The following is a 26378-nucleotide window of genomic DNA, read 5'->3' as shown; positions in this document are numbered from 1 at the left end:
CTGCTGAACTCAGACCTCTGTGCTGAGCACCCAGACATGCCCCTGCATCTCAGAATGGAACCCTCGCTCCAACACACACACACACGCGCACGCGCGCGCGCACACACACACACACACACACACCCCCTGCCAGCTTTAACTCAGATTCAGAAGTGTTCCATCCCTAGAAAGGAGGCAGTTAGTGATTTTGACTGCATTACCACCCTATTCAGACCTCTATGGGAATCGAGGTGGGGGAAAGCTGGCTAGGGAGTATAAAAATGAGCTCTGTCTTCAAAGAACTGAAGGTCTAGTAGAAGTGGCAGAGCAATCGCAAAACAACAGACTCCCCCCACAGCAAGAGACATTTGAGATTACCTTATCCTATTTTTCACATGATGAAATTGAGGGACAGAAAGGTTAAGTAATTTGCCCAGAGTTAAAGTGTTATTTAATGATGGGCCCAGAACTCCTAAAGTTACTTAATAGTAGAGGCAAGAAGAGGTAAACACACACACACACACACACATACACACGCGCGCGCGCGCGCGCGATATGTAAATAAGTACCAATTTTTAAAACTCTACCATTAGATTTCAGAACATCCTCACCCACTTGGCCTGTCCTTTGTTTCCAGGCTCCAGGAAGAATGTTCTGGCACTGACAACACTACTAGAAAGGTTTTGGCCTTACTGCTACCATAATATCAGCGGTAATTTTTATATTTAGCATTTTTCCTTCCTTCTCCTCATTCATTTCCTCTTATTAAGTCATATCTGTCCCCTTCATTAAATTGTAAATAATCTTTGGTAGTAGGATGAAAAGAAGAATCTTCCAACAAATGGCACCCAAATTCTCTTACAGAGGGAATTGTCTTCAGCAAGAAAAATATCTAGATATGCCACATGTAAGGAAAGTAAGGCCTTAAGCATAAAGAGCCAAGGAATAAAAAGATAAACTGCTGTGCATTAGAAATAAACAGGAACTTGGGAATGGGGAAAGAGCAGAGAGGAGAGAAATGAAGAGGGGAAGAGGTGGTGAGAGCAATGCGGTTGGGGGAGCTGAAGAAAACTGAAGAACAGCTTGTATTGTTACACTGTAAAACCCTTCTTCCTCTGTCTTCTGCAAAACTTTCAGAAAAGTTTACTGCACACAAATGCAGAATGGCTATGTGTTTCTAGCTGAGAGAATATAGCAAAAATGTTCGGATAGCCACTCCTTTGATTAGGTTATGTTACCTAATGTAAGACCCAGACTTAGCAGACCAGGGAGAGATTGTCCAGTCGATGAAATAAACTGTCATGTTGTGAAAAGGTCCTATGGCAAAGAACTGCTGGTGACTTTTAGTTGCTGAGAGCAGCCCTTAGCCAACAACTGGCAAGATAAGTCCTATAATCACAAGAAACAAAATTCTTGTAACAACCACATGAGCTTGGAAGAACACTCTGAGCCCCAGAAGAATTCCCACCAGCCAACACCTTAACTGAAGTCTGGTGAAACCCTGAGCAGAAGAGCCACTAAGCTGTGCCTGCACTCCTGACCCACAGATACTGTAAGATAATATATGTATATTCTTTCGAGCTGCCAAATTTGTGACAATTTATTATGCAGCATAGAAAACTAATACAGATGAGAGAGAGAGAGAGAGAGAGAGAGAGAGAGAGAGAAAGAGAGAGAGACAGATTGAGATTCTATACTTTGAAAACAGCTGTTAGGAGTCAGGGATGGTCCGAAGAACCGAGACCAACAGAAATTTGGAAAAATATTGGTATCTTAGTTTGGGATCCCCCCAAAAGGCAGACCCTGAAATAAGAAGTTAAATAGTTTATTCTAAAAAGGTGATCCTAGTAAAACCAGGTAGTATATCAGGGAATGAGACACAGAAGGGAAGGAAGCCAATAAAGGCTGCATATCAAGCAAATTATTAGCACAGGAAGCTGGAGCTTAATCCTTTTGGGGAACTCTGAGAGATAATGAAGAAGACTATGCCTCAGAGTTGTCCCACCCAGGGGGCTAGCTGTCAGACGTAGGCTGAAAGCTGCTTCTGAGGAGTGAGGGGAGACTGCTGGCCTGACTCCCACAGAGGCGTCTTATCCTGACCTTCCCTCCTCTAACATCTCTCAGTGTGTGTGTATGTGTGTGCATGGGTGTTTGGGTATGTATATGTGAGTGCACGTGTGTGCACATGTGTATGTATGTATGTGCGGTCCATATGCACATATGTGTGCATTTGATGTATGTATATGTGTGTGCATGCATATGTGCACGCGTATGTGTAAGCTACGCCTCACTTTACTCTGTCAGGCACTTTATATCTATTTGTTCATTTAATTCTCCCAATACTTCTTTTAGGTAGAGTTTATAACCCCATTTTACAAACAAGAAAACCTAAAAATGTCAAGAAGTTAGCCACTTGCTAAGGTCATATAGCTACTAAGTGGCAGAATTGACATTAGACACTGAGGTCGACCACCAACAGAGCTTAGGCTTCTGGCCACATCCCCTACTCCTCAGTGGAAAGTCTCCTTCCCTAACTCCTCAGTGGGAGGTTCCCCTCCTGTGTACAGTCTCAGGCCTGGCTAACCTTTTACACACCCTGCACTTACTCTCTGACTAAGCTCCACAATGGAAGGCGGCTTCTCCGCTTCCTCCTTGTACCTCCTACTATTGCTGAAGTTATTTTTGATTCTTTGTTTCATTAACCATATGTGAATGATGCCAAAATTGTCTCTATCATTGGTTCAATTTGTCAGGATGAAGAGAGAGGAAGGACTCAGGAGGCCAAGGCCAGCCAGAGTTTGTAGAGCTGCGGCATTTCCTGGGAAACAAGGAATGTGTGAGGCTTTGTGGGGAGAGGAGGCAGGGCTTTGCTGCTCCAGCAGCCACTGAACAAAAGGAAGATTAGCTAACTCTCTTTGGAAGAAACAAGCTTTATGTGGGCATGGACAGTGAGGAATGGCCCGCCCCAAGGACATTTTTTCTTTTCCTTTTAAAGTTCTCCTAGGTAGCCCTACTCTGGCTTGCTGTAAGAAACATTGGATAGAAAGCGGAGAAGGAGTCAACGGCTCCTCCTGCCTTCCCAGGGCCTTCATCCTGAACGCTGGTTTTGCTGCCTGCAGCAAATTTCTGTAAATGTGAGGAGTCACTCTGAGGAAGAGAGTTCCGCAGAGATATGGTGTCTCAAAAAGGTATGGGTTTTTTGGCAGAAATATGTGAGTGATCAAGGGTGGCGTGGGGTCCTAGATACATTTTCATAAGGCAGAGAGGAGGTACTCTCATTTTCATTCTGGAAAACTGAAAAACATCAAAGCATTTTATGCTGAGTAAATATTTAATTTCTGAATAGAATTCCCGCCCCCTCGGAAACTGAGAAGAACTCAGGCTTGTGTTCATAGCTGCTGAGCGTGCCCTATTCAGCAGCTCTCCAGAGGAACAAAGAGGAGAAATTAATTGGCCTTAAAGCGTTGGAAAGATCCAGCTTGCTGACCTATTTAAGATGCAGCGAGGACATTCTAGGGAATCTCTCTGGAGTTCTGTTCCTGTAAAATTTCAGAGCTCAAAAAAAAAAAAACAAAAAACAAACAGGTTGAAAAATCATGGGGAAGACACAAATTACCCCCAACTCATGAAAGGCTTCATTGTTTCCCTCCTCCTGGATCCTCAGCTGGTGACCTCCCACCAACCACATCCCAGAAAGGATTTCCTCCCATTCTCCCTCTCACACCCTCCTCCCAAAGAGGGAGGCACAGAACGGGAAATCAGCGAGCCAGTGTCTAATAATTGCCTTCTGTGTGAAGAGCACTCCATGTTCCAGACATCAGTAAGAGGAGTGGGACGTGGGAAAGGGGGAAAGTGGCACATTCGAAAGTAACAGAAGACACAATCCCCGTCAAGGTGCTTAAATGTAGCTGGGAAAACCGCATCTAAATCTATAAGTGAGTATAATTGGCAATGCATCGTCCCTTACAAATTGTCTTCTAAACTATTATTTTATTGAATCTTCTAACAACTCTATGTGGTAGGAATTTCTTCCCAAGGAGAAACGTGGAGCTCAGAGAGGATAAGTTGTCTAAAGTCCACATTTGGTTAACTCAGTATAGTTCAGACGCAGTCTGTGCTGCTTTGTCGTGTCCATACTATACTCCTAAAAGAAGTCACTTTCGGTCAGGCCCAGAAGTAAAAGTCAGAACAAAAGAGGAAGGCTCCAAGACAGGATGTGAAGTAAAGGATAAGGTGGGCAAAAGGACCATAAAAAACAAAACTTAATCAGCAAGAGAAAAAATCGACCCCCAGTTGTGACTCTAGGGACACCAAGAAGATGAACTGTCATACTCAGGATTCAACATAGGGAGAAATAAGGTTTCTTAAAAAGAAGCGCCTGGCTAAGTTGCTAGGGAAGGTGGCCTTGAAGCCAGGACACAACTTTCCCTTGTCATGGCACTTACAGGGTCCAGCTTTGTTTTGTTTATAGCTTCTTGTCAGAGTTAGCCCTCCAGGATTCTACACGTGGTTTGCTGCCCCAAAAGCTAAGGAATGTGATTTGTCAACTTTTTTTGGTTGAAAGTGACAAAAATTTAACCTGAACAGTTTGAAGAGAAAAGGAGAAATCTCTTGCATTAAGTAGCAAAATATTGGAGGGAACTGGGGTAATTGAAAATTAGATAGTTAAAAGCCATCATGGTTATCACTCATCTCTCTTACTTAGCTCCTGGTGTCAGCTTCATTTTTTCAAGCCTTCTTAACACTTTTTGATGGGGGCTTTGGTTGCCAGACATAGAATTTCAGTGCTGTTCAATATAACTTCCTGCGATGATGGAAATGTTCTATATCTGTGCTGTCAGGTGCAGTAGCTGTTAGCCACGTGTGGCTATTGACACTTTAATTGTGGCGGGTGGGACTGAATAAATGAATTACAAATTTTAATTAATTTAAATTTAAATAGCAACATGTAACTTAGTGGTTAAAATATTAGACAATGTGGCTCGTCACCTGGGGAGGAGAAGACTTTTAATGGAGCTAATTAAAAAAGTCTTGGTGAAGGACTGTGGTTGGCCTAGCGTAGGTCATGTGCACAGCTCTGGACCAATCTGATTACTATAGCCAGGAGAACAGGCTGGATCATGTGCCTGGCCCCACATTCACAGGTGGGGTGATCTATTACCAGAAGGAATGGGAGAAGGGATGCTGGGAAGACAAATCAAAATCTTCTTTTTTTTTTTAAAAAAAAAAATTAATTATTTTTTTATGGTGACATTGGTTCATGAAATCTATCTGTACACTTTAACAGTAAGGCATATATATATTTACACTGTGTGTTCACCTCCCATAGTTAGTTTTCTTTCTGTCACCACATATTTGACCCCCTCAAAATCTTCTAAAGGTGGAAGACATTACTTCTATCTTGATTCCTAAAAAGAATTAGCAAGCATTTATTGAAAAACTATTTTATGTCATACATTTTACATGTATACCTTAAATCCTTCTCTCTCTCTCTCTCACTCTTGCTTTCTCTCTCGCACACACAAACCCTATATTCCTCTTGTATTAGAGATGAAGAAACAAAGGCTCAGATTATGAGACTGCAGACAGTAAATTGCACAGCCAGAATATAAATTCAAGTTTGTTTCTAAAGTGTCTGTTCTCTGTACTATAATATGCTGTCCTTAGAGATTTGGGATATAGAAAATGTGATGATTAATAGTGGGTAATTATAACAATCACAGTAGAACACACAAAAATGGCTAGTTTTCTCCAAATAGTTACACTGATGCCCTGCTTTTAGTCTATAAAACATTTTTAAATTCCTCTTTTGAAATTGCTTTTAAAGCCTCTGACACACTTTAAAAGTATCTTTAATGATCGTAATTTTTATACATTAGGAGTATATTTTCTAAAAAAGTTAAAAGCATGATGAATAATATAGGTAACAATTTATAGATAGATAAAATCATTTTTGCCCACATTAGCTTTATGTAAAGGCAAAGTCTCTTATTTGAGTTGAGCTTCTTTGACTTCAAAGAACAAATATCCCAGTGAAGCTACCATCAGAGGAGAGGCACATTGCGTGGATCTGGAATTGGCGAGCTCAAACACTGAGGCAACTCTTGGAACCAATTTTTGTAGGTAGCTCTGAATCTTTCTGCTTATTTGCTTCATTTTCCAATCTTTACTGATTGATTCTATTTTGATCATTTCAGGGCTCTCAATGTTACAAACAATATGAAACCTAATGCAAATTGGCTCACATATTTCAAAAGTCTAGAGGTAGGGATAGCCTTGAGAGTTAGCTTAATACAGAGAGGCTCAAAAGTGTTAACTGAGAATAGGAAGAAGGACTTTAAATTGTCATTAGACCATATCCTTTAAATGTGGCAGATCTCTTCGATGGAAAGAAAAAGAATTTTGACAGTAGGCGTTATATGGCCTGAGAGTTGTCAGTGCCTTAGTCTCTGAGACCTAGCGACACTTAGGGGGTGTCATAGCTGAGTTCTCCAGGAAGCAGACCCTGAGACAGAGCCTCATGTTCAGGATGTTTATCAGAGAGTGTGCTTGAGATTGATACCTATGGAAGAGAGGAGGAGGAAGGTGGAATGGGTAGAGGGAAAATTTGAGTTGTGATGCAGGCCAGCGTCAACAAACCTTACAAGGAACTCTGAAGCTGAAATGAAGGCCCATCAGAGGTGTTCCAAGTTAGGTAGAAATGGCTGGGCCTTTACATCCCCATGTTTATCAATCACTGGATGTGGCTGCTCCTCAAATGGAGGGCGAGGCAGCTCTCTGAAGCTGAAATAGTTCCTAAAGGAGTTGACAGCCGAAGGCACCACAACACTTCCAATAGCTGAGCCAACAATCTTTCTTGAAGGGGGATCTAGGCAGCGCATCTCTCTGTCCATCCTAGATAAGTACTTGGTAATGTGGAGAGATACTGAGACTCCTATGTTAACTTTTTAATCACCCACTGAAAGAAAGGATAAAAGACTTCTGCGTCCATGATAAAAATAGAGAAGCTTTTGCAAAGATTGGTATAGTAGATGTTGCTGAGACTACTGGGCTTCACCGGAGCAATCGCTATTGGTAAATTGCTATTTACAATGAATGTGCTACAAAGACTCGGTCTGTGTAGGTGAGCAGAAGAACCCTCAGTAATTATTCTAGTCATAAAGCTTATTTTGAGAGGTGAATAAAGAAGAAAAAGAACAAAGGACACTGCTATGGTCTGCTTTCAGGGAATAGCCCAGAACATTGGTTAGCCCTGAGAAATCCTACTCAAACTTGGGGAAAAGAATGAAAGTGGGCATGACTCAGCTGCCTGAGGTTGAGTTCCCAACATCCAGACCCCGTGAGAGTGGGAATAGGCAGATTTCGACCTCTATGAAAGTTCTTCTTAGGATAGGCCCTTAGAACAAACAGGTTATCAAGTTTTCTAATTTGTTACAGGTGTGGGTCAGTCAGCGACAAATAGACCATCACCCACAAATAGCAGATTGCCCTGTGGTACTCACCAAACGATCGGTTCTGTGTGGAGTAGACTGCTGCCAGGGGCCCATGACTTGGTGCTTTGTGCAGAGGTGGCCAGGGATCCCACAGCCACATACATCAGAGGTTACCCTGCTCTGATGACAAGAGCCCTGGAGCAGGGCCTCAAGACTCTAGTGCCAGCAACACCCATTCCTTTATATTTCTGAAGAGAGACATTTCTAAGCAAACAGTTCCCTTGCTGAGAAACCAACTCAGGCCATGTAGAAGATAAACCTTGTGAAAAGGTCAGAAAATGGGGCAGAGCCTAATATGTGAGCTCTCTGGACATAACGAGGGTATAGATTCACATGAAACCACTGGCACAGCTGCTAGTAGGAGGCATAGACCTTGGGGTGGAAGGTTAGAGAGAGCAAAGAGATACCTAATAACACTTCTTGTGTGTGTGCGTGCGTGTGTGTGTGTGTGTGTATGTGTGTGTGTGTGCGCGTGTGTGTTTAGATGTACAAATCAACCTCCTTCTGGCTCTCTCAAGTTTTCTGTTCCTTGACCCTCTGGTTGGAGGTGGAATGGGTTTCCTTCTTGCTACTTGGTTACTCAGTGCTGTTTATAAACCATTCTCCCTCTTTTTTCTGAGCTTCACCCCTCACTTTGAATCTAATATTGTTAGACCATACCACTCACTGCTTTCCAAGTTATACTCAATTATACTCACTTATCAACTTCCAGGTCTTTTCCTGAAATTCCTTGAAGATTACTTCTCTTCACTCCCGCCAACACTATTCTTGTCATATATTTTGGTGATTTCAATAACCTTAGGCATAATTCATCCAATGCTGTGGCCCCTCATTTCTGTGACTTTTTCTTCAGTGATTTTGTTCTTTAACCCACCTAAGCACTCTCTCCTTTGGTTGAACCATAGACTTTGACGGTACCTGTATCTGCAGCCCCTCCATACTCTCTCGATTTCAAGAATCCCACTCCCAGTCACCACCTCTCATCTTTTCAGTGCATTCTTTCTAGTATCCTGCTCTAACAAACCTTAGACCTCCCGCTGTAACCTACAATCTCTTGATCCTAAAAACTTTAACTTTACAATGTTCCTTTTCTCCCATTTGTCTTCCCTTCCCATGTTACCTATCTTAAATTTTTTAGTCAGTTATTTAATTACTCTTTTGCATTAATTTTTAATTTCCTTGCCCCTTTCTTGCTTGATAGTAATATTTTGGCAAAATCTCAACCCCTATTAAAATTAAATACTTCACCTACTTCGTGCCTGTAATTATGCAATTGAAGAAAAACACTGAGCCGTGCTGACTGGTACCATTTTAAATTTATAATCATAAACCTCACATGGGTCCTTAAGGCCATCTGGCAATTATACATGTCCCTAGTTCATACTTCCACTCTTCTGGACAACTATTTTATACTTTATCTTCCTTTCTTAAACTTCCAACATCTTTTCATCTACTTTATTAAATGATGGCCTTGCTTCTTATTTGTATTAGTTTTCTCTTGCTGTGTAACAGATTACTCCAAAATTTAGCATCTTAAACAAGAAACATCTCATGCAGAGATCAGGTTTCTGGCTGGGTAGTTTGGCTTAGGTTCTCTTATGAGGTTGCAGCCAAGTTGTTTTGGCCAAGACTACAGTCTCTGAAGACTTGATTGGGGCTGAAGGATCCACTTTCAAGATCATTCCATAGGGCTGTTGGCAGGAGGTTTCAGTTTTTTGCCATGTGAGCCTTTTAACAGGGCTGTTCATGACATAAATGACTTCCCCCAGAGTGAATGATCTGAGAGAAAGAGAGAGAGCAAGAGTGAGAGAGAGGGAGGACACAGCATTTTTTATAACCTAACCTCCGAAGTGACACACCATCACTTCTGCCATAATCTGTTGGTCACGCAGAACAACCCTGTACAGTGTGAGAGGAGACTACACAAGGGTGTGAGTCCCAGGAGGTGAGGATCATTAGAGGCCATTTTGTAGGTTGGCTGCAATACTATTTTATATTAAAAAAAAAAAAAAAAAGCAATCAGGAAAGAACTTCCACAAGTTCCTACCACCAATTACCAGTTTATATTCTATTTTTAATGCTATTGTTATGAAGAACTGCTGTCTTGCTATCTTAGGCCCAAACCTCCACCTGTTCACTAGATCTCATTTCCTTCTGCCCAGTTAAGAACATAGACACAAAACTTCTCCCATCTCTCTCCTGCATTGTCAGTTTTCTCCTGTCTACTGGGTAATTCCCATCAACAAAAAAGTATGCTGTAATCTTAAAGAGAAGAACCCTCTTATGATCCTATCTCTCCTGTCAGCTACCCATTTCTCTGTGTCCCTTTACAACAAAACTCATTGAAAGAGTTAACAAAAATTGCTGTCTCCAATTCCTCCTCCCCTCTCTCTTAGGTCTACAACTACTCCAAAAACACTGCTCTTTTAAAAGTCATCAATGAAGAAATATAATTAAGTATTATGCAATAGTTTTTAGCACAACATTTTTCTAACAAAATTGGTTGCATTCTCAAAAGAAAATTAAGGATATAGGTAAATGAATTATACCTATATCTTTACAGGTATAATTCATATATAGGTATAATTATACAAATTATTGGACAGATAAATACCATGATAATTTACTAAATATTCCTGTATCTTGCCTTTTTAAAAACGATTTGTGTGAATAAAAATAATGATTTAATTACATTTTTGCAATGGTTGTATATGCTTATTGTAGAAAGCTTATAACATACAGTATTGTAAAACAAAGTAGTAAATCACCCATAGTCAACCACAGAGTGATATCCAATACGGGCTTCCTAGTTCTATCATGCTATGTTTTAAAAAAATAACATAGTTCTTTACATTTATAATGTACTTACTATTACTATTTTACCATATAAATGAGTTCCATAGTCAGAATGCCTGGGTTTAAATCCCAGCTAATCCCATATGTGCTGTATGTCACTTTGGTAAATTATTAAGCCTTTCCATCTGTAAAAAGAAAAAAAGGTCATCAATGACTTCCACATTGTTAAATCCATTAGTCACTTCTCAGTCGTCATCTTCTTTGACCTGTCAGCAGGATTTAACCTAGATGGTCTGTCCTCTTTAATAAAACCTTTTCTTCAGTTGGCTTTCAAGGTATCACACACTCCTGATTTTCTTCCTTAGCTAACTGGTTGATTCTTCTCTTCTCCTCAGCCTCTTTAGTGTTGGAATATGCCTGGGGCTCAGTCCTTGGACCTTTTTCTTATCTGTCTATATTTAGTCCCTCGATGATTTTATTTAGTCTCATGACTTCAAATCTACAGACTAACAGCTCCCAAATTTATATTTCTAGCCCAGAACTCTTCTGTGAACTCCAGACATTTTTATCATACACCTTCTTGAGTATCCATTAGATAAATTAAACAATCTGTCCCAAACGGAACTCTTCATCTGCTCTCTCCCAAACCTACTCCTTCCACCATGTCCCCCATCTCAGTAAATGGCAACTCCATCCTGTCAGCTGCTCAGAATGGAATCCCTAGAATTTCCCTTGATTCCTCTCTCTCACACATGCATGTGTGTGTACACACACACAAACGCACACACAATCCATACCTAACTTTCAACAGGTCCTAAAATTCCTGCCTCCCAAATATACCCGGAATCCAACTACTTCCCATGATATCTACTACAGGTCCCTGATCCAAGACATCATAATCTCCTATTTGGGTTATTAGAATAGCTTCTTAATTGGTCTACTTGCTCATACACTTGCTGCATTCAGTTTATTCTCAATGCAGCATCCAGAATGATTTTTAAAAAATTTAAATCACATTATGGCATTTCTTTGTCCAAATCCCTCTAGTGGCTCCCCATCTCAACACCTTTTGGTCACTTAAAATGCTCTATAAGATTTTCCACCCTCTAACTTTTGACCTATCTCAACACTCTTCCCCGCTCACTCTGCACCAGTCACACCGGCCTTCTTGCCAGGCTGTACTCACCTTGCAGTGATTGTACTCACTGTTCTCTCTGCCTGGAACATTCTTTATAAAACCCTCCCTTTAAGGTTAGAATAGCATGTTCCATTATTTCGTGGAACTTTGCACCGGAGCCTTTGCTGGAAAGTAATTCAGTGAAGCCTTTTCTGGTTCTCCCACCTAAAATTTCCTGTCTGCTTCACTCAACATACTCTTTATCCTCTTTCTGCTTTTATTTTACAGCACTCATCAGCATCAGACATATTTATTTATTCATGTGTTTATTTGGTTACTCCTCGTTATATTGTAAAGTCCATGAGCAAGGGAAATTTGTTTTGTACAGTTTATACTTCCAGTGCCTAGAACATAAAAAGCTCTCAATTTTATGTTAAATGAACGAATGATCGGGTATTTCATAGGGATAATGAAGTGCCCGGGACCATAACAGAGTTTAGAGCAGGGAGGGAGATCACTCACGAAGCTGCGATGTTCTAATACAGAAATATATATGAAATAGCATTGTAAATGTAACGAGGTGTACAAAGGTATGACTTATTCCTTGAGGAAGTCCTGCCAGGCCCGCATTCTTCCTACTTTTTCCCGTGCTTCCTCAATTGATGCGTATCCCCTTATCTGGAGGATTTGGGATGGTCTTTGTGCTGGGCCTACAGCGCACGTCAGCTGACCCCTCAGCCGGCCACGCCTAGGCTGGAACAATACTCAGTGGTCCCGCGCACCCAACCTTTTCCGCCCGGTTCCCCGCACCCTCACGAGCACCGCCCCCTCAGCGAGACAGGAAGCGAGCATGATGGACTCCGAGGCCCTAACCCCGCCCCTCACGCCTGCCCAGCCCCGGAAGGGGCGGAGACGGAGGGGAGGGGCGGGGCGGGGCGGCCCATCCGAAAGCGGCGGTTTGCAGTAGGCGGTTATTGTAGTATCCGGAGTGGTTTGAGTCTGGTGAGCTGCGATTGGATACTCGACCGGTGCTCCATCAGCAGAGTGGGACCCCAAGGCCTCAAACAGGCTGCTATCTGCCCCAGGACACCCTCTTCGTTCATCGCTTCCCCCATAGTCGGATACCGATTACTTGGACTCTGACTCAGACCCAGGTTCCCACCCCTACTCTTCCAGCCCCCTTTTTCTCTGGCCGCTGCGGTTTAGTCCTCCCTGTCTCTCCTCGCTGTGCCACCACAGGGTACGGTCCTCGTTCTCTCATTCTGATCCTTTTGTCTCTTCCCATTCATCCCCATTCCTTCCAGAGGCAGTATTCAAGCATTTTCTTCCCCTTTGTTTCTTCTTGCTTCCCTTCTTTCCTCTTTCTCTCCTTTTCCTTCAGAATCCTGGTTCTTTCACTCCCTGTCAGGCTACTGCCTCCTCCAAGACTTCTGTCCTTTTCAGGAAACCGTGGCTCACGTGTTAGGTGGTTAAACCTTTAAAGCGGTCGTTTGAAGATTTTAAGCTTTTCCTTTCTCCTTACCAGGAGTCACCAGGAAGTATGGCCCCCCACAAGACGTCTCGAAATACCTCAAAGTTGCCTCTGGCTTTAAACCCCTTGAAGAGCAAGGACGTGTTAGCAGTGTTGGCTGAGAGGAACCAGGCTATAGTACCAGTTGGGGCATGGGTGGAACCTGCCTCACCACATAGTTCGGAAATACCAGCATATGTGAGTGTCAGTTTGAACCAAAATGGTGGAGTTCCTACCCCATCTTTCTTTTTATTAGCTTTCTCTGGTGCTTAGATAAAGATGAACAATCTGGAGATGCTGTTTCTATTCTGTCATAAATATATTCTTGCATTAGGATTATAGAACAACCATGTACGTATTTGCCAAAACTTACATATATGTATATAGTTCACCTCACAAACTCTTGATCGCTTGCCATGCACAAGACATAAGCACTATTTATGTCTCCCAGACATCCTTCTATGTAGTCAAGATGACAGTTGCCACATTTCACGTTAACATTAATTTATTCCTTAAAGTTTTTGATAGGTTTGGTAATGGAGATTCAGGCAAAGTGCAGTAAGAGAATAAAGGAAAAAGAAAATTCTGACTGGATTCTGAGAAAGCTTAACTATAAATTCCATAAGGACAGAGACCTTTATGTTCTGTTCATTTCTGTCCTGGTTTACTGTAGGCCTTCAGGAAATATTTGTTGAACGAGTGAATGAACGAATGAGGAACTATAGCCTGTGTGGGTCCTTAAAGAATGGATACGCTGTAAGTACAGATGGTAGGAAGGACTATTTCAGATGAAGGGAAACGTGCAGTTTACACGTGTGCCTGTTTACTTGGTAACGCTCATATATACTAATTAACACATGAGGACATTTTTGAAAGAAGATTTTTATAGTCTTTCGCCAAACTGTTCCACTTAGCTATTTGTTCGAATTTTATTGTGGCACTTAGCACCATATATTCATACTAAGTTGTTTACATATCTCCTTTTCCTGATGGAATGTGAGCTCCTAGAGCACAGGGGGAATAAGTCTTATTTATCATCCCATCTCCACTTTTATCTTAGTGCCTAATAAATATGGGCATTTGATAAATATTTACGGAATGCACAAAATGTGTGAAGGTCTACTGAATGTATAGACAGGGTGCTGAACATGAGGTGAAAGGTATTGAGATATGTTTACTTCATGGTCCTTGATCTCAGAGAAGAAATGAGATATGTTTAAAGTACATGTTAAATAGCATTGTAGTGTTGTATATTCATTTATTTTATTTACGTTTATATGTATGTATGTGCATATTCATTTATTTATTCCTCTTCTGCCTATTTCCAGAAAGGATTTTAAGAGTTTAGGTAGTATGTGATTATGTGCTCAGACTACAGTATTTAAAGAAGAATGATATGACTTTGTGAATACTGATCAGGAATGCAAATGGGATAAAATGTTCCCAATTGTTTAGAATAAGTTTTGGAATTGAGTGTTATGTAAATACTGAGTACCTTTATATTCATGGCTCTGTGTTATATACTCTAGAGGAAACAAAGGAGAATTAAATACATTTCCTGCCCTCAAAGAGTTCATAATCTAATGGAGGAATCAAGAAATAAATACTGTACTCAATTGATGTTAATCAGAGAGCTCAGAGGAAGAAAGGATTGTGAAAGGTACTAGGAGGTGGGTATTAGATGGTCTTGAAGACTGAGTAGGCCTTTACTAGATGAAGATGACAGGAAGGGCATGTTCGGTTAAAATGGAGCGTAATTCTGAGTATGAAGACATTTTAGAATAGGACACATTTGGTGAGTGGTGAACGATCTGGTGTATCTGAACTGTTTTACCCATTTTAGAAAATATGTAACGATAGATATGAATTGGTTTATTAAAAGTTAATGAAGATACCATTGTTTTCAGTTCAATGAAAAATTTTTGAGTACTCACAAATTTCAGTTTTTAGTTTGTGATTTGCTCTAAGTTCTTGATACTAGCTATGTCTAGATTATCATCTCTGAACTGTGATTTCCTTACTCTATTGGGAATTTCGAATTACAGAACTGAATTAGTTGTTCAGGATTGTTTCCTGACTGCTTTGTGTTTATAACAGAGCCCTAATGGGAAAAACTGTTGACATTTAAGTTCATTTTCTATCCTTCATCTTTAAAGACTTCAGCATATATGATTGAAGAAGAAGTAAAGGAACAGCTAAGAAAAAAACAAGAAGCTTTGAAGCATTTTCAGAAACAAGTCAAACACCGAGTAAACCAACAGATTAAGCTGAGAAAAAAGAAACAGCTTCAGAAGTCTTATGAAGCAGTAAGTTGAAAGGGAGCCTGAGTAAAGAGTGAATGGAAAGTGTGTGTTATGAGATAAACTATTAGGCAGTAACAGAATCACTTTATTTTGATTCCATGCTTTGTGTAATCTGATTTGCTGGCGAGGGCAGTAGAGTTGTATATTGAGAAACTGTTTTATTCTTGTGTTGTTCTGATTTATTTTTTGCTTTTACTAATTAAAAACAATGTTGAGAGTGTTGGATTCAGATTTGAGTTTGAATTCCGGCTTATGCTGTTTTTAAAAATTACATGTATTGAGGTAACATTGGTTAATATGTAAATTTCAGGTGTACATTACAATTCATTATCTGTATACTCTATTGCATGCTCACCATCCAAAATCTTGTTTTCTTCTGTCATCATATATTTGACCCTCTTTACCCATTTTGTCTTTTCCCTCTGGTAATCACCATTTTGTTGTCTATTATCTATGAGTTTGTTTTTGTTTGTTTTGTTAGATCATTTGTTACTTTTTTGTTTGATATTCCACATATGAGTGAAATCATATGGTTTCGGTCCTTTTCCTTCTGACCTATTTCACTTAGTATAATACCCTTGAGATCTATCCATGTTGCCAAAAAAGGCATATTTCTTCTTTTTATGACCGAAGAGTATTCTCATGTATATATCTACCATATCTTCTTTATCCATTTATCCACTGGTGGACACTTAGGTTGTTTCTGTGTCTTGGCTATTATAAATAATGCTGCAATAAACCTAGGGATACATTCACATTCATGAATTAATGTTTTCATATTTTTCAGGTAAATACCCGGAAGAGGAATTGCTGGGTCATATGGTAGTTCTATTCTTAATTTTTAAAGGAAACTCCATACTGTTTTGCAAAGTGGCTGCACAATTTACATTACCACCAACAGTGTACAAGGATTCCCTTTTCTCCACATCCTCTCTAACACTTGTTATTTCTTGTCTTTTTAATAATAGCCAATTTAACAGATGTGAAGTGATGTCTCATTGTGGTTTTGATTAGCATTTCTCTAATAACTAGTGTTATTTTTTCATGTCTCTGTTGGCCATCTGAATGTCTTCCTTGGAAAAATGTCTATTCAGATCCTCTGCCCAGTTTTTAGTCAGATTTTTTGTTTTTCTGTTGTTAAGTTGTCTAAGTTCTTTATCTACTTTGGATATTAACCCCTTTTTGGAAGTATCATTTGCGAATATCTTCTCCCATTCGGTTGGTTGCCTTTTTGTTTTGTTAATGGTTTCTTTTGCTATGCAGAAGTTTTTTAGTTTGATGTTGTCCCATTTGTTTGTTTTTGCTTTTAGAGTCAGATTCACAAAAACACCTTTGAGACCAGTGTCCAGAAGCTTAATGCCTATGTTTTCTTCTATGTATTTTATTCTTTCAGGTCTTACAGTTAAGTCTTTAATCGATTTTCGAGTTAATTTTTTGTGTATGGTATAAGATAGTGGTCTGGTTTCCTTTTTTTCTTTCTTTTTTTTTTTTTTGCATACGGCTGTCCAGTTTTCCCAACATAATTTATTGAAGAGACTTTCCTTTCTCCATTGTATTCCTTTGACTCCTTTGTTGTAAATTATTTGCCTATATGTGTGTGAGTTTATTTCTGGATTTTCAGTTCTGTTCTATTGGTCCGTGTGCCTGTTTTTTGCCAGTACCATACTGTTTTGATTACTATAGCTTTGTAGTATAGTTTAAAGTTGGAGCGTGTGATACCTCCAGCTTCATGATTTTTTTTCCTCAGGATTGCTTTAGCTATTCAGGGTATTTTGTGGTTCCACACAAATTTTAGGATTTTTTGTTCTGTTTCTGTGAAAAGTGCCATTGAGATGTTGATAAGGATTGCATCGAATGTGTAGGTTGCTTTAAGTAATATGGACATTTTAACAATGTTAATTCTTCCAATCCATAAATGTGGACTATCTTTCCATCTCGTTGTGCCTTCTTCAATTTTTTTCAACAGTTGTCTAATAGTTTTCAGTGTACAGGTCTTTCACTTCCTTTAAGTTTATTCCTTGATATTTTATTCTTTTTGTTGTGATTATAAATGAGATTGTTTTCTTCATTTCTCTTTCTGATATTTTGTTGTTAGTATGTAGAAATGTAACAGATTTTTGTATACTGATTTTTTTTATCTTGCAACTTTACTGTATTAATTTATTATTTCTAATAGTTTGTTGGAGTCTTTAGGGTTTGTCATTGCAAATAGTGACAGTTTTACTTCTTCCATTTCAATTTGGATGTTTTTTATTTCTTTTTCTTGTGTAATTGCTCTGGCTAGGAATTCCAGTAGTATGTTGGATAATAGACTAGAGTGGGCATTTTATCTTGGTCCTAATCTTAGAAGAAAAGCTTTTAGCTTTTTACCCTTGAGTCTGACTTTAGCTGTGGGTTTGTCATATATAACCTTTATTATGTTTAGGCACTTTACTCCTATACCCATTTTTTTGAGACTTTTATCATACATATATGTTGTAAAGCTATAATATTCATTTTTCTCTGTATCTTTTGATTTATTCAGATGTTTTTTCTGCATCTCCTAAGATAATCATATGATTTTTATCCTTTATTTTGTTAATGTGGTGTATCACATTGATTGATTTGCAGATGTTGCGTCCCTGGAATTAATCCCATTTGATCATGGTATATGATCCTTTAAATATATTATATTCAATTTGCTAGTATTTTGCTGAGAAATTTTTTCCTCTGTGTTCATCAGAGATATTGGCCTGTAATTTTCCTTGTCTTGTGTTGTCCTTGCCTGGTTTTGGTATCAGGGTAATGTTGGCCTGGTAAAATGAGTTAGGAAGCATTCCCTTCAATTTTTTGGAAGAGTTTGAGAAGGATAGATATTAAACCTGCTTTGAATGTTTGGCTTCACCAGTGGAGCCATCTGGTCCTGGACCTTTGTTTTTTAGGAGGTTTTTGATTACTATTTCTATTTACTTACTAGTGATCAGTCTATTCAGGTTTTCCAGTTCTTCATAATTCAGTCTACGAAGGTTGTATGTTTCTAAGAATTTCTCCGTTTCTTCTAGGTTTTCCAGTTTGGTGGTGTTTAGCTTTTCTTAGTATTCTTGTATAGTCTTTTGTGTTACTGTGGTATCCGTTGTAACTTCTCTTTTCTGATTTTATTTATTTGAGTCTTTCTCTTTTTCTTGGTGAGTATAGCTAGAGGTTTGTCAATTTTGTTTATCTTTTCAAAGAACCAGCTCTTTGTTTCATTAATTTTTCTATTGTCTTTTTATTCTGTATTTCATTTATTTGTGCTCTGATTTTTATTATTTTCTTTATTCTACTGACTTCGGGCTTTCTTCTTTTTTTTCTAGTTCCTTAAGGTGTAATGTTAGATTGTTGTTTGAGATTTTTCTTGTTTCTTGTTTCTTGAGGCCTGTAATGCTGTAAACTTCCCTTAAAGTATTGCTTTTGCTGCATTCCAAAAATTTTGATGTGTCATATTTTCACTTTTCTCTATATCTTTTGCTTTCTTCTTTTATTTCTTCTTTGACCCAATAGTTAGTTCTTCATTAGCATGTTGCTTAATCTTCACATATTTGTGATTTTTCCAGCTTTCTTCTTGTAGTTGATTTCTAGTTTCATGACATTGTGGTCATAAAAGATGCTTGATATAATTTCAGTCTTCCTAAATTTATTGAGACAGGTTTTATGTCTGAACATATGGTCTGTCTTTGAGAATGTTCTGTATGCACAGAATGTGTATTTTGTTATTTTGTATGGAAAGTTCTATAAATATCTATTTAGTCCCTCTGGTCTACTGTGTCACTGAAAGCTGATATTTCCTTATTGGCTTTCTGTTTGGATGATTTATCCATTGCTGTCAATGGGGTATGTAAGTCCTGTACTATAATTCTACTTTTGTCGGTTTCTCCCTATTGGTCTATTAGTAATTGCATTATATATTTTGGTGCTACTAGGTTGGGTGCACATATTAATAAATGTTATGTCTTCTTGTGAGTTTTGCCCTTTATCATTATAAAATGTCCATCTTTGTCTCGTTACCTTTTTTGTCTTGAAATCTATTTTGTCTGATGTAAATACACCACCACCTGCTTTTCTCTGGATACCATATACTTGGAGTATCATTTTCCATCTCTTCACTTTGAGCCTGTGTTTGTCTTTGGAACTGAAATGGGTCTCTTGATGGCAGTTTATAGTCAGTTCTTGTTTTTTAATCCATCCAGCTACTCTGCCTTTTGATTGGTGAGTTCAGTTCATCTACATTTAGGGTGATTATTGATATATGAGGACTTTTGCAGCCATTTTATCTTTTGTTCTCTGGTTGCTCTGTTTAAATTATTCCTTTTTATATTGTGCATTTATTACCAAATTGCAGTGGCTACAGTTATTTTTGTTATCCCTTCCCCCCTTTAACTTTTATGCTGTAATTGTTTAATATCCTTTTCTGAAATAGAGTTGGAATTTCCCGCTTCTGTCTGTCTCTCTGGGAAAGCCTTTATTTCTTCTTCATATCTAAGGGATAACTTTGCTGGATATATTATTCGAGGCTGGTGGTTTACCTCTTTCAATATTTTTGATATATCATGCTACTCTCTCTTGGCCTATAAAGTTTATACTGAGGAATCTGATGAAAATCTGTAGGGGTTTCCTTGTAGGATACTGTCTTTTTTAACTTCTGACGGTTTTAATATAACGTGTCTTGGAGAAGGTCATTTTGCATTGAGATAATTAGGTGTTCTGTTAGCTTCTTGTACTTGAATGTCCAGTTCTTTCCCTAGGTTTGAGAAGTTCTCAACAATTATTTCTTTGAATAGGCTCTCTGTTCCCTTTTCTCTCTCTCATTCATCTCCTCTGGGACACCCTTATGTTGCTCTTTCTAATGTTGATAGTTCTCATATAGTTCTTTCATTTTTTTTTTTCTTTTAACTTTTGGTTCTCTCTTCTTCCACCTGAATCATTTCTAGATTTCTATCTTTGAGCTTGCTAAGTCTCTCCTATCTAATCTATTCTATTTCCAGTGCTTTCTAATGTGCTCTTTATTCACATTTATTGTGTTCTTCAGCTCCAGAACTTCTGTTTGGTTCTTTTTTGGTTTCATTCTCTTTGGTAAAGTACTCCTTTTGTTCATTAATCTTATCCCTGAGCTCACTGAACTGCCTTTCTGAGTTTTCTTATATCTCATTGAGTTTTTAAAAACTGCAATCTTGAGTTCTCTGTCATTTAAATCACAGTCTTCGTGTCTTTGAGTTTGGTTTATTAAGACTTCATTTTCTCTCTGAGCCACCTTGTTACCTTGGTTAGTCCTGGTACTTGATAAGTTCTTCCTCTGCCTTCGCATTTAAGATAGTGGACTCTTTTTGTTTACTGTTTTGATTTTAGCAATTCAGCAGGTTGATCATTGGAGGTCTTTCTTTTGCTTTCCAGTAGATGGTGCTATAGCACAAGTTTTTGTTTCCTCTTACCTGCTTACTTGCTCTTCAGGGGTCATGATGTCACTGTTGGTGTGGAAATTGACTCCTGGGAGACAGGATAGTGGGTGTCCCTACTGTGTAGCCAGGTTGCCTTAGTCTTGGGGCACCACCACCATGGTGGGGGGATGTGGCAGGTAGGAAGGAGCTGCGTTCATGAGCCCATAGTGCTGCCCCTTGTTTCTAATGGTCGCCCTCACCACTGTGATGTTAGACACATCTCGGTGGCTGCTACTGGGTCTCCTCTCATTTGCAGTTGGGGGAGGGGGAGGAGACAGATTCTTGGCCACCATGCTGCTTCTGCCCTCCCTTAACCTCTGTTGGGCTACAGTGTGGGGGCTGCACTCCAACTTCTCCACCCTTATTGCATTAGCTGGGGCTAGTGCTGCTTTAGAACTGTGTTTGTGGACACCATCTCTATCCTTCCCTCTGTTCTGCCTCCCCTACCTATTCTGATAAATGCACCTTCAGATGTACTGATGCGTGCATCTCTGAGGTGTGTTTGTATGTTAAGAAACTTCATTGGTTTATAGATGTTTGACTTGTTATAAATTTAAGGGGAAATAAAAAGAGGTCATCTCACTCCGCCGTGATGCTAACCTGGCTTATGTTATTTTATTAGCTAAACGATCTTGGGCTAATTACTTATCTTCTCTGGACAGTAGCTTCTTCACCTATAAAATGGAGATATGATACTTGTCTCATAAGATTGTTGTGAGAATTAGATGAGATAATGTAAATTATTAGCACATGGTAGCTGCCTGGTAAATGTTGGTTGGTTTCCCTACCAATCCCCAATGCTGATCTTAAATCTTTTGGGGGGCTTATAGGAATTATTTCACTGGAGTGGAACCTCAATAGACTCATCTCGCTCTTTCTTTCTTTGTGTAGGCAGAGAAAGAAGGTTCTATAGCTATGTATTCTTCAGATCCAGCATGCTTAACTCCTAGAAGAACAAGTGTTTTTCCAAACAATTTGAATGCTGCTATTGAAAGTGCTAGGTTACCGCCTTCCTGGATGCTTGGGGGTGGAATAGAAGATAGAGAAAATCAGAATCGATTATTCCATCAACAAGCCCAGGCTGTAAGTACATATTCATTTTATTTTATGTCTACGATTTTTTTAGTTGTATGACATACCTAGGATATGAAGTGGAGAGAAGGAGGAATCACATTCCACTCCACAGTTTTTTATCACCTTTTTTTACCTTTATAAGTGGGGAATGGTGGGATGTTTCTATATATGTATGTATGTGAGTGTGTGTACTTAAATTTATATTTATTTTTGGTAAGACACTTTAGAATCATCTAATGTAAAGTACCAAAGTGTCAGAGTTCAGAACTTAATTAGAAAGAGCTTTGGGTCAAAGAACATAGATTTTCCCAGTTACACTGGAATTGTGTTGTGGGTAAGTTACTCTCAACTTTGTAGCATATGGACAGAAGTGATTCCTAACCTCTGTTACAAAAAGGTTCAATATATATATGGGGCATTTCATTTGTTAATTTTTTGCTTTTTTCTGTCCTTTTATCTGATTCGCACAATAAATAGATTTATAGGTTAAATAATAATATAGCGAACTCTCAATTAACATATTCAGAATTTTTTTAAAAAATGTAACTTTTATTTAATGATTCATTTTATATACCCAGTATTTAAAAATTAACTACTGTGGGTAGATTCATCCACTCAAATCACTTGTTGCCATCCAGTCAACTACCCCTTAGTGTGCCCGAGCTTTTGTCCAATTGGTATCATATTTTTCAGCTCTACTTTGGGATTATTTTTCATTTTATTACTTAAAAATGTATACCCAGGGATAGTGAGAGGAGAGAAAAATGTAAATAATGATTATGTGAAAAATAAAAGTTGTGTAACTGCTAATGTGCTTGGTCTAAAGTATGAAGGAAATCTGACTGTGCTATTAGCTTTACAAAAGCATATTTTATATTGAAATACTTAAAAAGTTATTTTTCTTTGTCTCAGACTATGACTTTTTCTTGTCACTCCTTTGTAGTCATTATTTTTGTAATCATTTTTGTATTTTTAAGATTTTGAACAATTTGTTGAGCAAATATTTATTGAACCAGGCACTGAATAAAGTACAAAGGATAAGACATGGACTAAGCCACATGCAGTCCTTGCCTTCATGGTGCTTGTAGCTACAAACTCCATTGTATTGCAGATTTTACTTCATCTGTATAACACATAAACAGAACACATGGGGATTTGTTCACAGATATTTGAATGTACTGTTTGTTAAACGTTGTAGGGATACTAGTGAAATGTGAAATAGGACCCTTTGCGGGTTTATATGTACAAGGAGAGATACAAAGCAAATAGAACTCTAATCTATAAGAGATTACTATAGAGTAAATTTACTGTATTTGATGATAAGGTTGTGCTATGGGAGTTCAAAATTTTTTAACTTCCATGGAAATAGTTGGGGAAGAACCCCTAGAAGAGGTAGAATTGAGCTGTATATTTTGAATTGGTAACCTGAATTGAATTGGTAAAGTCAAGAGAATTTTGAGATAGGAGGAACATTGAAAAGTCTAGAACATGTGATGGCACCTTTCTAATTAATAGTTTATAGAGGAGAATAACACAAAATGAGATTGTGTTAGGTAAGAGGAAATCAGGTTATGAAAACTCTTACATGTTACAAAATTTAAAAAAAGTTTTTATACTCTGTTTTTTTCTTAAAAGATGAACTATTGAAGAATGTTCAGGGTCTTAAACTACTTTAAGCCTGTAAACTTATGTCTGTACAATACCAGAACAATAGATGCTTTTTAATCTTACCATTTGTGTTGTAGTTTTTATTCACTAGATGTCACTAAGAACTAGCCATTGAGACTGTTCAAGGGCTGACTCCCTTGGTTTATCTAGAACTGGTTGAGTAAACGGTAAATGTAGTTCACTTTATAAATGTCAGTGGATTTTTCAATTTTCTTTTGTCTTGGAACTATAGAAATGTAGAATTTTGGAGTTGGAAGGGTTTTAAAAGTTTATCTGACCTATTGAAATATTTAAGGATGAAATGACTTGACATCTGGGCTATACTTCAAAATAATATAAAGGTGAGATAAAGTAGGATATTATAGATAAAGCAAGACTGGCTAGGAGTTGATATGTTCAAACTGGTTACTATTTATGTGGGCGTTCATTATTGTAGTCTGTCTACTCTATATCTTTGAAGTTTCTGGTATGTTTGAATTTATTACATTTTAAATCTTAGAAAAGAAAAGACATTATCTATCTAGTTTAACCTTTCTCTCTCTAAGGAATTCTTTTTATGTCTCAAATATATATATAGCCATCTAGTTTCTGCTAGAACACTGCCACTGTTGAGCAACTCATTACTTTTTAGACTATTTATTTCATTTTTAGAAGGCTTGAAATTATTACAAGTATTTTTTCAATATATTGAGTGAAAGTCTTCCTCCCTATAATTTTTACCTATTGAGCCTAGTTTTGTACTCTTAAGTAATAGAAGACAAAATACTATGGTGATCCCTAAGAACACTTCAAGTATTTGATTAGAGCTATCATTTTTCTCCTTTTGGATATCTATATTCCTAATGTCTGCTTATTCTAAGATAAGATAAGACTGGACACCTAAAGTTAGGAATTAGCCCAGCCCCTTGCTTTTTGTTAGGACTGACTTTTATCTCTAGGGATTGAATTCCTGTTGTGTTTCTTGATAACTTCATTTTGGTGGGGAATTAAAGAACACAACTGATCATTGTTTCATTCTCACCATGTAATAACTTTTTATTTATCTCTAGACTATTAAGTTTACCACTTTTTGGTATGGTATATTCCAGCTTTTTATTTGTTTCTTACTGAATCTCTTATCTTTAAAAAATTTTTTTATTCTCTCTTTTTTTTTATATTTTATTAAATTTATTAGGGTGACATTGGTTAATAAAATTATGTAGATTTCAAGTGTACAATTCAATAAAATGTCATTTGTATATTGCATTGTGTATTCACCATAATTGAATTGGAATAACCTGCTAAGTTTTCAGTAATCTATCATTGAAAAAACCGGTGTTTCAGGCTTTTGGCTGTAAGAATTCAGGCTAACCCAAGCAAGGAGAATGTTTACTTTAAGAATATGCATGTGGTAATAAGGGCAAAGTCACAAATTTATGCATATCCTAACTTCCTTAAGGATTCAGCAACCAGAGAGTTTTTCTGAATCTGAGGTAGCTTCAATGATCCCAACAACTGGGATCTTTGATTTTCACACTAGCATTTGATCATTAACTTGGTTGATTCACTCTTTCTCCTAGGCTGACCAACCTTCTCTATCTACCTGAGATTGAGGGGTTTCCCAGGACATGAGACTTTCAGTGCTAAACCTGGGATAGTTCTGGTAAACTGGGAAGTTGGTTACCCTGTCTCGACATGTATGCTTCTCTTTTATTTACTGATTTTTCTACTGCTAACTAGTTTTCTCATCATCATAGCTCTGAAGCTTTGGCATACTTGAAGCTTTTTTAGCCTCTTTTCTCCAGCTTATGACCTTTTAGGTTTACTTCCTGTCTCTGACTTTCTCTCTACTTCCTAGTTCATTGTGTTAGATGAGTCTTTATTGGTCCAGCCTGCCTTTTTGCATTAGGTCTAGGTTACTGGCGACCCTATAGCTTAGTATGCCTACTTAATGATAAAAGAAAGCTAAAGTAATTGATGTATTTGTATTGTGTTCATGGGCTATAACTAGGGGCTCATGCGAGTTGAAGTTTTAATTGTGTACTATTTTTGTGGTCATTGAAAAGCTGAACGCATTTAAAAATCAGTATGCTATTATTTGTCAATAAACTACATTATACTTGAATAGAATTTAACTTTGGGAAGATTTTTATGGCATTAATGTACATTTAAAATTGGTATAAGGTCTGCCTGGCAATAGAGTAGGTGATAGTCTATGAATGTTAGATCTCATTTATATTTATTTTCCATGATCTGCATAGTATTACTACTTTGTTTCATTTATACAATTACATATGTTTCTTCTTTCTAATCCCTAATTGTCTAAAACAGTTGCATGAAAAAATTAAAAAGAACTGAAGAAAATATGAACCATGAAGGGGGGTATCTGCATATTTGTCAAATTTTATCCTTTGTATTTGAAGTTTTAAATTTTGTTTTAATATGTGACCGTTGTTTGCTTTCAGTTTTAAGATTTAAGTCTCAAAATTTGTTTATATAGTAAATTTTTATTTTATCAGTCAGAATCCCTTTGCTTGTTGGTAGTTAAACATTTGCTAAGTTTTCTATAAAATGAATAACTCATTTCCATAAGGGACTTTTAAAGTCTTTGTTAATAACAATAGCTACAAAAGAATGAAAACTGTGCCTAAGCTTTCAGTATACAAAAGACTTTTGGTCAAATTTTTTGTTTATGTAGTCACACACATACATATACCACATGTGCACACACACATGTATGTTTAAACTTACATATGTAAATATATGTACATGTGCTCACTTACAAATGCATACATACATATATGCACTCACAAATATATGTAGTGATCACCACTATCTTGCAATAAGAAATGTGCTTATATACCTATTCATTTTACATAATTTGATTTATAACATCCTCTTATTTTCTGTGTTTTTGTTTAATGCTTATGTTTTTACTTGATCCTTAAGCTTAGTGGCTTCAAATGACAGAAATTTATTCTCTCGCAGTTCTGAAGGCCGGAAGTCCAA

The 26378-nt window shown here is 37.9% G+C and overlaps 1 protein-coding gene and 1 long non-coding RNA gene across 9 annotated transcripts in view; one reads left to right on the top strand and one right to left on the bottom strand.

Moving 5' to 3' along the window:
- Positions 1 to 8769: 8769 nt before the first annotated feature.
- On the bottom strand, positions 8770 to 12153 carry LOC111744230. Its single transcript, XR_002782054.1, has 2 exons — positions 10342 to 12153; positions 8770 to 9251 (listed from the first exon to the last, which is right to left on the bottom strand). It is a non-coding gene; the product is annotated as an uncharacterized LOC111744230 (long non-coding RNA).
- Positions 12154 to 12210: 57 nt separating this feature from the next.
- CCDC15 (coiled-coil domain containing 15) overlaps positions 12211 to 26378 on the top strand; it is a 70325-nt gene continuing 56157 nt past the window's right edge. For 4 of the 8 annotated variants that reach the window (XM_023534678.1, XM_023534677.1, XM_011367139.2 and 1 more), the window contains exons 1-4: positions 12337 to 12539; positions 12911 to 13093; positions 15052 to 15201; positions 21540 to 21731. In XM_023534678.1, the coding sequence (XP_023390446.1) occupies positions 12926 to 13093; positions 15052 to 15201; positions 21540 to 21731 (510 nt within the window). In that variant the 5' untranslated portion in view covers positions 12337 to 12539; positions 12911 to 12925. Of the gene's footprint in view, positions 12626 to 12910; positions 13094 to 15051; positions 15202 to 21539; positions 21732 to 26378 lie in introns of all 8 variants that reach the window. The other 4 variants (XM_023534676.1, XM_023534675.1, XM_011367137.2 and 1 more) reach the window with 4 other exon arrangements.

This window comes from Pteropus vampyrus, unplaced genomic scaffold (assembly GCF_000151845.1).
Source record: "Pteropus vampyrus isolate Shadow unplaced genomic scaffold, Pvam_2.0 Scaffold130, whole genome shotgun sequence".
In the NCBI taxonomy this organism is placed as follows: domain Eukaryota; kingdom Metazoa; phylum Chordata; class Mammalia; order Chiroptera; family Pteropodidae; genus Pteropus; species Pteropus vampyrus.
Note: the sequence above shows the minus strand (reverse complement) of the source record. Positions and strands in the feature narration are given on the sequence as shown.